General features: G+C 44.3%; 1 protein-coding gene and 1 long non-coding RNA gene across 2 annotated transcripts; one reads left to right on the forward strand and one right to left on the reverse strand.

The window, feature by feature from the left end:
* Positions 1–5899: 5899 nt before the first annotated feature.
* Positions 5900–10773, reverse strand: LOC142402039 (uncharacterized). The gene is made up of 3 exons (XR_012773271.1): positions 10678–10773; positions 6161–6334; positions 5900–5960 (listed from the first exon to the last, which is right to left on the reverse strand). It is a non-coding gene; the product is annotated as an uncharacterized LOC142402039 (long non-coding RNA).
* Positions 10774–11542: 769 nt separating this feature from the next.
* On the forward strand, positions 11543–15247 carry mrps17 (mitochondrial ribosomal protein S17). The gene is made up of 3 exons (XM_075487026.1): positions 11543–11628; positions 11968–12111; positions 14679–15247. The coding sequence occupies exons 2-3, from the start codon at positions 11989–11991 to the stop codon at positions 14997–14999; spliced, it is 444 nt and encodes a 147-aa protein (XP_075343141.1). The 5' UTR covers positions 11543–11628; positions 11968–11988; the 3' UTR covers positions 15000–15247.
* The last annotated feature ends 173 nt before the right edge of the window (positions 15248–15420 follow it).

The raw sequence follows: 15420 nt of genomic DNA on the forward strand, positions 1-15420 counted from the left end.
ACTACTCACTTTACCTGTTCAGCCATCTTTGAACAGAGGAGGGGATCTTGGGTATTACCTTCCAAGCACTTACAATGCAGCCATGACTTCTCCCCAAGCAGTTTCACAACTATTCTCACTCAGTGGGGCTACATGGTGACATTAATGTGATTACAGCTATAGTTGGGTTATGCTCCTTATCTGAGCGAGGGTAATTCTCCTTGGATATATGGCGGTAAATGAATCGAATCAAACTCAGGCATTGGAGAAAGATGGAGAACGCAGAGCCAGATGAAGCTACGTCCCTCTACATTTGGTCTGTGATGAGCTGCTTGTTGCACAAACGATGCCCAACGGAGCATTCTCCATCGCGTTGTTTGTTTCTTTCTGACGGCGACAACAACAGGAATATCGTCTCCTTTGACTTCCGGGTCACGACCCCGGGAAAACATCTGGAGCATGCGCAGAACGCAAAGTCTGATTCACCACGTGCTTCAGCGTCTACAAGCAGGTTTAGAGTGACTTTCAACCCAGTTATCTCGGGGTCTGAATCCGATCCGATCCAATTCTTAGTCAGATTAAGGTGTCTACATGCACTTAATAACTCAGTCTGATTGGAATTCAGCCAATAATCCGATCCTTTCAGTGCCATGTGACCCCACTGACTATGAATCAGGTGACCAAACACGCTTGTTCAGGCGGGTAAACAGCCCACAGGTGGGACATCAGAGACCCCACACAGTGGCCAGGTGCTTCAGTGACACACGAGACCTTCATGACAAACCAAGTGTAAATGCGCTTTCGACTACTTTTAAGCCGACACTCCCCACCAAGCAGTTTAAAGGTGAGGAAGCCTTTTGGATGAAAGATGGGACTTCTTCAGGAACAAGAAGTCCTGCTGTCCTTATTCCAGCTCTGAGGATTACCGTGACGTGGATGACTGAGAGTCCACGCCGACATAATGCAGCTCACACAGCTCAGTGAGATCCAGCTGTTGAGCCTTTATCAAAACATTCAAACTGTTCTGCAGCAGTCATTGCTCATGGAGGGCCCATGAAACATGCCCCATATTAGTCATTTCTGACTGGTATTTGTAGAGCAGACATATCAGCGGAGTCTTAAAGTTGTCTTTTCTTTGAGTCTAAAGAGATAACGCTCCATTTTCTCTGGAAGTCTCTGTAGACTTAAAGCCAAAACCATGACCTCACTGCTCAGTGGGAAATGTCCATGTGCACTAACTCCATCAATGTTTAATTTAATCATGTTTTTCCCTCTGTTGGTGTAATAATTGAGATTCATGAGGACGTGTCTGGGATTCCCATTAAGTGTTAAAGCAACACTGCTCTAATATCTGAAAAACTGGGCTGAAATGAGTGATTGTTGCCTCTGGGGAGGACATACCTGTGATGAGATTTATTAAGAGGCATTTTACTACTTTACCTTTTCTTTCTTTTTTTTTTCAGTTTCAGGGTCCAGCTGTGACAGCCTTCTTCTGTTCACTCGCACTGCCGTCATCCAATCATCATCCAACATAAAACTGGAGTAACTTTCAGTGAAGTGTGTCTATAGGTTTGGCACATCTAGCCACTGGGCTTTCTGCCCATTCCTCAAGACGGAACTCTTTCTGGCTTTGACTTTTGCCACTTTAAGACATCTCAATGAGTCCCCTTAAACCGCTCCGGTGTAACTTTAGCAGGGTCATGATTTAAGAGGAACCTCGTTGTCATCCTCTGAGAGACTGAAACCAGGTTTTTCTCATGGTTGCCTGTATTTAACGCCATTCTACCATTCCTTAGTTTGGGACAACATTCCCACAGCATGATGCTGCTACCACCATGCTTCGCTGTGGAGAGGGTGTTCTTGGGATGTTTGGTTTGCGCCGCCACATTCTTTCCATGTCCGAATACTTGGTTTTCTCAGGAGCTTCATCTCTGAGCTTTCTTGGAGGCTTCTGTTGTTACCAGTGTTCGTCACTAAGTGGTGACCCTTCCTTTGTGCTGCTGCACACTCCGGAGGTCCTATATGTATGAAATGAGACCATGTGACACTTAATTGCATACGGGTGGACTTGACTGCAGTAATTATGTGACTTTTGAAGGTAAATGACAGCACTAGATAATAATTAGCTTCAGATAAAAGGATGGGAATAGACTTTCACTCATTTGGAGCATGTCGTTCAGGTGAATAACATAAAATCCCAAAACCTAACAAGAGTCCTCTTAGTAAAGATCAGGACCGTTTCTTAAACTGTTAAAACTTTAAACAGAAGATTGTGGCACACGTTGAGCGGAGGCTTTGCTGCTGATTTTTCCACTCAGACAAGATTTAACTGTAAATATGAACCATACTGCAGGCTGAGGTGTTTACTGTAACTTCCCTGCTTCACACGCTGTGTTCCTGTCACAGGTACCGACCAGGAAAGCACTTGCATCAAACCACAGAGTCCAACAAAGCCTGATGAGGGCCAACTGGTTGACGCTCTGTTGTCAGGAATATGCACTTACAACATGCTCACTACAAGGTCAGGGGGCGGGCAGCAAACACAGGATGAGATGATGTCACTGGCCAGGGAATATTTCTGAATCCCTCCCGAATATGGATGTTTAATCTACAGCACATTAACCAAAGTGATACCACATTGTTCCCTTTGACCTACCGTGATGTTTAATGTGTTTTTGTGGCAGAACATGTGCCACTCAACATGACCCCTGCGCCTTTCAGGGCGAGGCGACGTAACCCAGCTGCCTCTGTCACACCTTCCACTCGGGTTTGATTAGCATTCGCCCACAACTTTATGAAACAAGCTGTCTCCACATTTGAGTCGTTTCATGCTGTTAAACAACATGTCAGTCACTGGACGTCAGGTCTGACCATGCACGGAAAGATGAGAAGAGAGCAAAAAGGAACATTCAAACAGCACTTTGTTTAAAAATGAACACTACAGACCTGACAGAATACCATGTGAAACAGAGAGATTTCTGAGGAAAAAAGAGTGGATTTATTCTAAATTAAATAACAGCAACGTACTTCAAAAAAGTTTAGAAGGAAATATTTCTCCTCATACTTCCTTGATGTATGATGTATTACTTTCTTTAATGTCTCATATCCTGACAAAGGAAATCTCACTTCTAACTGGGATTCTTTCATTGTTTTTACCAGTCGGGAGTTTGAACTTCACATTTCCCCCTTTTCACAGAATAAAACAGATATCCGTGCAGTTGCTGCCATATGAGCAACAAGTTGAGAGTTTATGGAGCCGATTTGTGACACAAGTTCTCAATGATGTTGAGAACTGCTGTGCTCTGCCGTGCTGTTCTAGCATCTCGGGCCAGTTCAGCGCATTAACAGGACCGCATCAGAGGACTCCGTCCCTGCTGGCTGTCCTGCGTCCAACAGACCAGGGAAATGAAAGGATTTGAGCAGAAAATCAGTTTTGTGGGAGGTCTCAGCTCTCAGGCCACTTTATTTGCTCTAAGGGTTATTAAGTGCTTTCTCAAAAGAGGCAGAACTTGAGGAGGAGAAAGATGCAGATGAGTTGAGTCGGTCGAGTCATGGATGAAAAAGCAGTTTCTGTGATGTCCCTGTCCCAGAAGACCTCAGGATTTTCAGGCCTGTGAGAAAGGGTCTTCTTCTTCTTCTTCTGTCTTTTTTAGAAAAACCTGAAACCAGCTGAAAGTCCCACTCCAGCCGTTCTTCGCCCTGTAACATCTCAGTTAGTGTTGCCACAAAATAAACTCTTATAGCTCCATAATGGTACTTTGGCTCCGCCCACATCTTCTTCAGGTCTTCAAAACTCCCTTTTGGATTGTCGCTCCTGAAGATTTAAACACATTTAGGTTTAAATTCTAACCTTTAAGTATGAGAAACGGGTGAAGTTTGGTTCTGACATCATAGAATTTAACAGCAGCTCCAGTTGCGATAGCTGAGGAGCTCGCGGACCTCCTTGTCTCCCCAGTTGGCCATATTAAAAAATGTCTCGAACTTGATGTAGGCTAAAACAGAGTAAAACTCTGTCGCTGTTGTTCTGAATCAGCTGTCCATTCTGTCTTTTAAACTCCTCACGTCACGCCACGCCCACGTCCGACCCGCGTCGATTGTGTTCACATCAAACTCGGCTCGGCAAAAAGACTAGGGTCCGACGCGGGTCGAAAGGCGAGTCCAGTTGACGCGGCAGCCCGGGTCGGCAGTGTGAACGCGACAGCGGACACGCTAAATTCGCGAATTAAACGCGGGTTATTCGGCAGTGTGAAAGGGGATAAACTTGCTTAAACTACTAAACGATTCAAATATCAGAGTTAGCAAGGGCGAAACCATCCATCCATCCATCCATCCATTATCTTCCGCTGGTCCGGGGATCGGGTCGCGGGGGCAGCAGCTTGAGCAAAGAGACCCAGACGTCCCTGTCCCCGGCCACTTCCTCCAGCTCTTCTGGGGGGACCCCGAGGCGTTCCCAGGCCAGCCGAGAAACATAGTCTCTCCAACGTGTCCTGGGTATTCCCCGGGGCCTCCTCCCAGTGGGACGGGCCCGGAACACCTCACCGGGGAGGCGTCCAGGAGGCATCCTAACCAGATGCCCGAGCCACCTCATCTGACTCCTCTCGATGCGGAGGAGCAGCGGTTCTACTCCGAGCCCCTCCCGGATGACCGAGCTTCTCACCCTATCTCTAAGGGAGAGCCCAGACACCCTGCGGAGGAAACTCATTTCGGCCGCTTGTATTCGCGATCTCGTTCTTTCGGTCACTACCCACAGCTCGTGACCATAGGTGAGGGTAGGAACATAGATTGACCGGTAAATCGAGAGCTTCGCCTTCTGGCTCAGCTCCTTCTTCACCACGACGGGCCGGTGCAGAGCCCGCATCACTGCAGACGCCGCACCAATCCGTCTGTCAATCTCCTGTTCCATTCGTCCCTCACTCGTGAACAAGACCCCGAGATACTTGAACTCCTCCACTTGGGGAAGGATCTCATTCCCGACCCGGAGGGCGAAACCATAGTGTAGATATTGGGGGGGTCCAAATTAGAACTGTAGACCATATTCCAGTGGGGGGTCTGGGGGTCCTCCCCCAGAAGATTTTTTATTTCTTAGATGCCATTTCCTGCATTCTAGTGCATTTTAGGGTGACCTGTACAAATCCTAAACCCATGAAATATATACTGTATAGAACAGTAGATTTCAGCCCTTGGTCCAAATGTGAGCCCTTCCCAAAATATTTATATTGAAAATGTTGTACAATTTTCATATAGGTGTATTGATAAAGATGTGCTTGTATAGAACATAGTTTTTAAGAAATGCAGTATAATGACCAATTAACAAGTTACAATTCAAAGCTCGTTTTTTATTGTATGTCAAGTAGCAAAACACAAATACAAAATGTGCAATTGTAAACTTATTCCATACTATTTTGTTTGTATACTGTTTCCCACATTGAAAGTAAATCTGGAACAGCAAGGGACTGATCTAGGAAAGAAGGAGTACTTTTATATGTCACATACTAGACAAAATATTGGAGGGGACAGATTGGTACTTTCCCAACATTGGGGGGGACGTGTCCCCCTCAATGTCTATGGTGGTTACGCCCCTGAGAGTTAGCTTTGAGCACTCAGCATGTTTAAGGAGTACACAGTGAGATTCAGTTTCAGTGTTTAATTAGTCCATCGCAGAAAAACTCTGAAAGTAACCACTGGCCAGCTAAAGAAAACCTGGTAAACCATTGTTGGTTTAGGGATGAGGAATGAACAAATAAGGCCATGAGCACCATCACAGACGCTTTTTATTCTGTATTCTGAGGGTTTGACTCAGTTCAGTTGAATTCTGAAAGATGTTCCAAAGAAAAAAAGGAAAAAACTCAAGAAACAAAGCACGTAGTCTTGGTGTGATTAAAGCAGAATTGTGTCGGGATGACATGACTTACCTGCTACGTGCCACCACTCGCTGTCTCCACCGCAAGCCATCAGTGAGGAATGTTCATCCAACACTTTAACTAGTGAAAAAATGCACGAAGGAAAGGGAAAAAGAGATGAAGTTACCAGAGTCAGACAGGGCCTGGAGAAAACACATCTGCCTGTTCATCACCAGCTCTTGTAAAATTCTGGCTGCTGCCCAACAGGGGAACACTTTCATTAACCCCACAGTCAATCTGCCATGAAAACAAACACATTATCCCGCCAAAGCATGACTCACGGCTGTTTCATAGCAGCCACAAACGTTCGCGCTGCTCAGCTCTTTCCTGTCCGCCATGCCGCGCCCTTCCTCCAGCGCCGCTGCCAGTGCTGTGCTATCTCGCTCTCAACCTTTAACCCCCAGTGCTCCGAGCTGAGCCGGGCAGAGAATGATGGATGCCAGGATTTCCACAGTCTAAAAAGTGAGGAGAGATTAGAAAAGTAAAGTTTGATTCTGATTCTGTAAACCTGCAGAAACTCTGCAGACGTGGCAGAGAGGTGGAGCGGGTGCAGCGGGTGGAGGGCCTCAGACACTTCATGTTCTCTGAAAGTGTAAGACTGATGATGCGTTCTCTGAATGGCTGCATGTTCTGTATGTTTTGGGTTTTTCTGAGTGTGAAAAGGTCAATCGGACCAAATATGTCTCAACATTACACTTTGTTACTATATTAAAGTATTTCAAGATCTGTAAAAAGTTCTCGATTGATTTATATTACTCCTATTGTCAGTCAAGTCAAGAAGATTTTTTGGGCGATGATTTATCCCAACACAATAGTTCCCACAGCCCCCCCCCCCCAACCAACGTTCTTAGAACGCAGTTATCAGAACTGTCCAACTCGAATTTCGTTCTGATAACTGTCCTTCTGTTTCAGTCTGCATTCGCACATGAGTCTGGATCTGATAGGGACTGATGCGCCGCGCGCAGCCGTCTGCGTCAGTGACGTGTTAGCCGTTAGCCGTTTAGCACCACATTCAACAACAAAACAGAACCCGGTAAAAGTAATTAGAGAAGAAAAAACACCACCAAGAAGCTAATATGGAGAGCGGGGAGGCCACCGTGTTCATGGTCTGCATGATGGTGATATTAATCATGGACGATCACATCGGGCGTCTAACATGGAGGCTGGAAGAGCTCACAGAGAGTCAGGAGATACTTTTTCATTTCATGAAGGAAGAAAGGACAGCAGAGCGCTGCAGACAAATGAGACCACTGTAAGTTTAACTTATTAAACACGCGCCGGTTCTGTCTGTGTGTATGAGGAAACATTTCAGCCGTGATAGCATGACATGGGGCGTAGCTACCGACCACCACACACCTCCGTCAGATGCGTTCTATAGAACCATGAAAAGACCCGACCTCGGAGAAGGAGCTAAATAGTTATAGGAACTGAGGGAGAAAGCCCCGAGTTCCTGTATGTCCGAACACGGGAGAAAACGGCCCCGCGGATTAAAAGGTTATTAGAACTGCCAAAGGTTCCTACAGTCCGAAAGCGGCTCAACACTCTGCTTCATACAGGAACTGAAGAGGTGAGGAAGTACTTAAGCTTCAAACATCCTCCTCTGGGATCATTAATATCTACTTCTTCTCTACAACTTCTCCCACTTCATCTACTTCCGTCTCTTTGTTTGTGCAGATTCAAGCGCTCCCTCAGCTCTAATCCTACCAGTGAAGCACTAAGACTATAAAACATGCAAAACTTCATGAGCCACGAGGAGGAGAAGTTAGAAAAGTTGAGTGGTATCCAGCAAGAATAAGTATAAAAACTTTATTGGAAGTAGTCAAAAGATGTAGTGAACAACAAGAGGATTATTTGACCTCTGATCCCGCCTGTAAAACCATGTGACAATAACACGAGCACAAGCAGTGCACAGCCTGGACAAAAGCTCCTTTTGACTCATATTCCACCTTTGGTTTGTTGGATTCTGGCCTTTCCTTAAACTCTGAAAACAACAGCTCATGTTCTCATAATCACATCTTTCCAGTATTCAGTGTAATAACTCCCAGAGAATAACTTTCTCTGGTTTGAAAGTGGCCTCATGGATGGGTCCAGAGGGCTAATTCAGAGATAACCTCGATTGAAGTCATACACAAACACTCTGACTAAATAGTCTAATCTGTTTTAAAGTGTCATATCTGGAGACTAATAACTTACACAAGAGAATGTAGGCCAACATCATTCCAGCATGTTAATCTGAAAATATTAAGAGGTCACTGTGTTATCAAAGAAAACATATATGTGTACACACACGGGCTGTGTGCTATCAGGTCTGTCTTATATCCTCGCAGCGGAGCTTTCACATGATCCAGAGCTGATACTGACCATGGCACTGCACTCATATGCAAACACTGGCTGTATTTGCAATAAGGGTATGTATGTGATTATCTTTGGGTAAATATTGTAATGTAAGGCTCGATAAGACTGTTAGAATGAAGCTGCTGCTGTGCTTCTCCACACTGTAAGGGAACAACGGATCACACTGTACTCCATGACCCCATCAGTGCATGAGATGATGCTTCTGCTGACAGATGGGTATGTGTTGCATCGTTAGTTTGATCCACGCTGCCCAACGTCAGCTCAGCCGCAGTCTGTCAGTCTAACAGAGAGCAAACAGACAGCATTGTGTGAGTTGTCTCAGAGTTCTTGTATGAAGGAGAATGTTGGCTGATGCTGTAATTCTGGCAGAGGTGAACCAAAGCTGCACTTCCTTAAATGGGAAACAGAAAGCCAGACCTGAGCTTTACTACAACATGGCTCTGATTAAGACCAGACTGTTCTGCCTGTGCTTGGCTCTGAGCTGCAGCCAGACTGTTAACATCGTAGTATGAGTGCATCTGTGTCGCTCTCTGCCCTCTTCCAGACATTTACATCTGCTCACTGCAGATCCAGCAGAGCTCATAATGCAGCCAGGCTCATGGCTGGAGTACTGCTCACATTTCAGAGCTTTTAAGATGATGCAAGTTTACGTTACCATCGATAATTCACTGTATTCTTAAGTATCGATGGCAAACATCTTGTCATTTCAAGCTTGTCATATGTTTCCTTGTGATAATCTCTTGATAAAACAAAAGGTCATCTTCACCAGATAACAGGATAATTATCTTGTTAAGATAATTTAATTAAAATCAGCCTTCGTCATTGAAGGAGGAGACTCCCACAGGGGAATAATGCAGCGATCCTAATGACACTTTCAGCTATGGAGGTCTCAGTCACTGAACCATATGTATACTTCTATATCTACCACTATGGATGGACATTAACGGCCTCCTCTTATCTAATTATGGGATCTCTTGACTTTTCATTCAACATCACCATCAGGTCAAATTTCCAGTTTGTCTAGCACTTCAGTTTAAGCCCAAAAATGCCCTGCGTGTGTCTGCCTCAGCTGGGTGTTCAGTTTGGTTAGTAGTTAGTGGACGTTAGTATGGAAACTCCTATAATTAAAGCCCTGAACATGTTAGCAGTGACACTGTGAGAATGTTAACTCAGTGGGGTCATCTCAAAGCACCACGGTGCCTCAAAGCTGTAAACTTAGCTGCGAGCTCTTAGTCGTAGTATTTACTGTAACTTAGGATTGCTCTTACTGGGACTCTGATTCTAATGTGCATGTACCATAAATACAGCTCCTCTCTCAGCTTTTTTATCATCATTCTGTTTTCTCACATTCAACAGCAAACTCTCACAGACATTTGTTCTTTTCGCTGACCTGACCCATTTCATTTTCTATCTGCTTTTCTGTTTGGTTAGGTGTCTCCTCTCTGTTTCTAAGTGACATGTCTCCTCTGCAGTGCTCATCCCTCTGGTGGGTGTGTTGACCCCTGTAGGTTCCAGTACCACACAAGAGATCCCAAAGGATGTTCTATTGCTATTATAAATGTTGCAAATGAACATCTCTGGCAATGCTTTGCATTAAGTTTTACCTCTGACTTTCCTAAACAGGTTGCATTTATATTATCAGGGCTCTCAAGTTTTCAAGTTTGCTTGGAGTGAGATTCGGGCGGGGCAGGGGCCGGGCCGTGTGCGTGGGGGGGTTTCTTTCGGGTTTTTTTTTGGGGGGGGGTCCCTTGCAGTATCCCATCGCCATAAACTAGCTACTTAAAGAACAAAGAAATTGTTTTATTTATACCAAAATCACAAATCTTCACTTTTACACTAAATTCTGCTATATTTTAAAATAAATTGTTTTAGGTATGCAAAGTCTTAACAAACAAAAAAACAGACAAATTAAATTAAGAAAAACAAACATAACCCCAAATGGGCCCCTTGAGCAGTCCCTCTCTGTGTGTGTTTGTTTATGAGTGTTGTTGTAAGTGTTTGTGGCAGATGTTGATGCTTGATGACTGATATTGGGGGCTCCCATTTACAGCCCTGTGGCTCAATGTCAGCCATTTTCAGTCATGATGGATGACAGAGTTCCATTCAGAAACAAAGTGTTCCTGGTCTTGGTTTTATTGAGCCCCACCATGGAAAAAACCCTCTCTGCATCAGTGTGGCAGAACTAATACCAGTTTGGTAATTGTAGATAGCCTTATTGGGAACCTGCTCATACCAGTCACCTTTGAAAAGAATTAACCACGAAAGCCTAATTACACTCCTACATATTTTTCATTTTTCATTAAGTTGCTCATGTCAAAGGGTGTGTGCTGAATATTTAGGTCTACTACTCCAACGAACACTTTAATCGGCAGGTATTGGTCTTTTACCAAGAGTAGGAAAACTATAGTAACTAATAAAAGATTCAAATAAATGAAGATATGACCTGCTGATGATCCTGACGGTTCTCTTCCACCTCCAGCTCGTCTACAACTTCTGCACGCATTCAGAGCATAATAGGTTATGTCCGCTGTGCATTCATGGGACGCGTGCTGCTTGCAGCTGAAAGCTATTTCACACCCGGCAACAAGAAATTCTGTTTTCTGATTGGCTGAGAAATTCTATTTTGTGATTTGCCGATGGGTTGCTAAATCAAGACAGCTGTACAGAGCTATAGTTCTGAGCTGTAGGAGCGCACAGTAACCTGCCATTGACTCGTTTATAGTATCGGCCATTAGAATTTCTGTGCGACGAAGTTGATCATTTCTCAGCGTGAGAAATGGCATGTGTGGCGTGTGAGCGTGTGAACTTGTTGAAATGCGTGTGTCTCACGCTCATTGCGTGAGACTTGAGAGCCCTGTTTATATAATGATTTACACCCCTCTGAGCAGGTGCCTAACCCTCTTCTTTTTGTGTATTGCAGTTCAGCGTTCGTGAATTATAAAGGAAATGTTTCTCTGCTGCCACCTTGTGGCTAAAATGCACACTCGCATTTCTTAGGAAAGGGGCACATTAAAGCAGTCTGTCAAAACTCATGGTTTCAAAGGAGTCAAAAATATCAGAGTTGAACTGCACGAATTGATTTATTTGACTTTAACTTTAACGAAAGTGAAAAAATAAAATAAAAACCACGGTGTAAAATAATATAGCTTCCATAGGTTGTAACATACAGGGTTGTCTGTTTGAATAACGTTTAATCAAAACATGTGAAATGTAACGGGAATAAAAACTAAAAACTAAATAACATCAAAAACATCAAAAACAATGAAAAACACGCCGCTAAGCGCATGTCCCTCGTAGCTCGCCGTAGTTTACGTCATCAACACCAGCCGACCTGCTCATCATGGAGGATCCCTGCTGCTGAAGGGTTTTTGACCTTCTAAACTTCTTACTTTCAGTGAGTTAATGTGTCTCTAACCTCCTGCACTGACTGTTAATTTATATTTATATTTTTATATTTTAAATAGAGTTTGAATGTACCGTAAATAATTATTCTGGATGGCTGCTGTAACGTTACAGCTAATGTTTCCGCTGTTTGTCTTTTGTCATCGTCGATAAAGTGATGCATCTTTATAGATTCGGTTCTTTTTTCTTGTAATACAAACTTAACGGCTTTATATCGAGGTGAGCCCGCTGTGGTTTGAAATGTTCTTTGTGGGTAAATTGTCTCATTGCATAATAAAATGTCACAGAGCTCAGACATACGTCATAATGCGTGTGTTGCTCTCCGTTGCAGGGTTTAGTAAAGCAAAGCAGAATGTCCGTCAAACACGCATCAGTCCATGCCAAATGGATCATTGGCAAAGTGATCGGGACCAAGATGCACAAAACCGCCAAAGTGAGAGTCACGAGGCTGGTTCTGGACCCCTACCTGCTAAAGGTGAGTGTTTAACAGTGACTTTTCACGGGTTAAACCTACAGAATCAAGCATGCTCCTTTCTTTATTGCTATTATCAGGCCTGTTTATCAAACAAAGATATGCTAAAACAAAGGTAAAATATCGCAACCATGACAGCTGATATGAGTTTTGGTGCATATTTCAAAGATGTCCTTCTTTCGGCCCAAAGCTTGACTGATAAAATATATAGAATCAGAATCAAGTTTATTGCCAAGTAGGTTTGCACTCACTAGGAATTTGACTTGGTGTAGTTGGTGTTGACAATATATACAGAATCTAGATATATATACAGATATAGACTGTGCGTTAATGTAACGCAGAAGGTCTGAAGATGCTACGTTAATGTAGCTTGTAGGTCTGACGGGGGAGAGGGAGAGAGTCAGTGTCAGGGGGGGCTCCGGGCCTTGTTCATAAGGCTAGTAGCAGATGGGAAGAAACTGTTGTTGTGGCGTGAGGTTTTGGTCCTGATGGACCGCAGCCTCCTGCCAGAGGGGAGCGTCTAAAAGAGTTTGTGACCGGGGTGGGATGGATCAGCTTCAATCTTCCCTGTACGCCTCAGACTCCTGGAGAGAGGGAAGGTTGCAGCCAATCACCTTCTCTGCAGACCGAATGACACGCTGCAGTCTGCCCTTATGTAAAAAAATATATATATATATATATATATATATATATATATTTCCTTCAGCAAACATTCCAATCATCTTGTCATTGCATCAGTGTGAAATAATAAGAAATTAGGGAATTCTGTGGCACTGTGGCCCGCCCTGTGACGGTTAGCTCTTGAGCTGTGGAAGCTTGTAAATGCCAAAACTGGTGTCGAATGTCGTAAGTGGGAAAGAGAACAATGGGCCTCATGCAAGAACCGTTCGTACGCACAGATTTGTTCTTAAATCGTCCGTACGAGTGATTTAAGAGAATTTGCGCATTCACCAATCTTTTCGTATTTTACGTTTTCTTTCAGGTACGAACAGAATTTACGAGTGATCCAGAGCTGTCGTAGGAGTTTCGTAAAATAGTCCGCTGTTATTCAAATCACGTTTGCTTGACTAATGGATTTTATATTTAATTACTTTGAAGAAAACATAAATAAATATACATTATACCCCATAATTATGCTGACATTATTCTGTTTGACTTAAATTGTGCACTAATTGAAGGTTAATTTGAATCTGTAACGGGAAGCGCAGCGGCTGTCTTGCTACTTTTGGATGCCTTAGCGCGTCAGGCTCTTGGAAGAGAGCGTGTGGAGACAGACGAATGGCTGACATCACGATTAAGATTCCCAAAGACTGTGCTGCTGCAAATATGCAGCTTGCTAGAGCCACAACTCCATAGAGAAACACGCCGATCAAACCCAATTCCACCACACGTCCAGGTCCTCACCACCCTTGGATTTTTGGCCACTGGAACCTTTCAGAGGGAGATTGGAGACAGATCGGGGGTGTCCCAGTCCTCTGTGAGTCGTGCGCTCCCCTTGGTCATCAAAGCTCTCATCAGTTTATCACCCATGGTACATCACATTCCCATACACCGCTGTCCAACAAGTACAAATTAAGAGGGACTTTCATGCCGTGGCTGGAATGCCAATCATAATTGGAGCACGAGACGCATATACGCATCAAAGCAGCCGTGCTGTCGTGGAGCGCACTGAGCTGAAGGCCAGGTGGGTGTGTCTCCATACAGCGGGGGGGGGGGGGGGGGGGGGGGGGGGGGGGGGGGGCAAGGCAAACTGCTCTATAGCCCAGAGAAGGCATGCCAGATTTGCGCAATATTGCCATGAACGGTCTCCTACTACCTGAACCAACCCAGGCAGACGAGAAGGTGTGGTGCCAGAAGACCCCCCTTATGGACCACCCCATCAAAGAGCCATCATGATGAGGCAACAACTGATTGCACGGCTTTAGTTGCAGTCATCGAGCGCCTGGCCATGGCGAGACGTTTTTTTTAAGCCATTTTCATTTCAAACCATTTCTTCTTTATTTCGGTGACATTGCGAACTACAGGTGACACGGAATTAACAGCACTCATAATAACTTTCCATTTCTTGGCTTTAGCAGGTCCCACTGCTGACACTGCTGAAAATGACAGATTTTCCTTTCTGGATCTCTGAAAACAGAACTTCAGTCTCAGAGCCCCTAAAGTTTTTCTTTTTGCACCTTGATGCCATTTTCATGACTCAACACTCAACACTTCCTGGCACAGGAGAGAGGAAGCACAGCCTTATATGGTATCATTTTGGGCGTGGAGTATATAAATCTACTATCCTCGTGCACGTGAACTTGGATACGCACTGGTGTGATTCATCATTTACGCAGGTCGTTTACACACTTTTTCCGAAGTTAAGAGCGTTTGTTGAATCTGACGTGGCGTGTTCTGGTACGAACACGCCACGTCAGACCTTCATACGAAAAAAGTAAGAGAAATTTAGAATAAAAATACGAAAATGTTCTTGCATGAGGCCCAATGTGTTCCCTCTGTTCAACAAACACAGTTTGAGTGCCGTATAGTTACTGTGTGTTTAAATGTGTTTGCTACCTTTTCATCCACAGTACCACAACAAAAGGAAGACCTACTTTGCCCACGACGCTTTGCAGCAGTGCACCATGGGAGATGTTGTCCTCCTGAAGGCTCTGCCTGAGGCCAGAGCCAAACACGTGAAGCACCAAGTGGCCCAGATCGTGTATAAAGTCGGACGGGTGGTGGATCCGCTGACAGGAAAGAGTGTTGCTGGGACTGAGTTTGTGGAGCCTCTGTCTGACTTCCTGCTTGAAGAGCAAACCACGTTATCAGAGAAACTGCAGGAGCTCAACATTTCTGCTTCTTCTTCTGCGGCGGCTGAGTCCCCGTCGGCACCAACGTCCGCCTCATGATGGAGAACTGTTTTTCCATAGTTGTTTCAGTTCAACTCCACAATGTTTGTGTTTCATGTGTTAATTTAGATAGAAGTTTAAATGCCAGCTGTGTGTGTGTGTGTGTGTGTGTGTGTGTGTGTGTGTGTGTGTGAGTGAAACAAAATTCTGAATAAATTACAAGAAAATCTCAATGAGATGAATTGAGTCCATCACAAACGTGTTGTGTGTGTTTCCCTTTACCGTCTAAGAATAAATAAAGATTATACAGTGAAAAATGTAACTTTTTTATTATCTCTGAGAAAGGTGTACATGTTGAATAATCCAGTCTGCTCTAGTTTATGAACAATCTGTATTCACAGCACTTATCTAGTATCAGTGCACAGTTTTAAGTTGCTTATTATTTTTTCTCCCCCCTCTGAGCAATGCCATGTTTTATTTG

The sequence above is a fragment of the Odontesthes bonariensis genome, chromosome 16, assembly GCF_027942865.1.
Source record: "Odontesthes bonariensis isolate fOdoBon6 chromosome 16, fOdoBon6.hap1, whole genome shotgun sequence".
NCBI lineage: Eukaryota > Metazoa > Chordata > Actinopteri > Atheriniformes > Atherinopsidae > Odontesthes > Odontesthes bonariensis.

Bases quoted from the DNA above. Each gene is read 5' to 3' on its own strand.
- mrps17 (XM_075487026.1), top strand. From the start codon at position 11,989: ATGTCCGTCAAACACGCATCAGTCCATGCCAAATGGATCATTGGCAAA. The intron at 12,112-14,678 runs GTGAGTGTTTAA...TTTCATCCACAG, and splicing joins TGGACCCCTACCTGCTAAAG to TACCACAACAAAAGGAAGAC.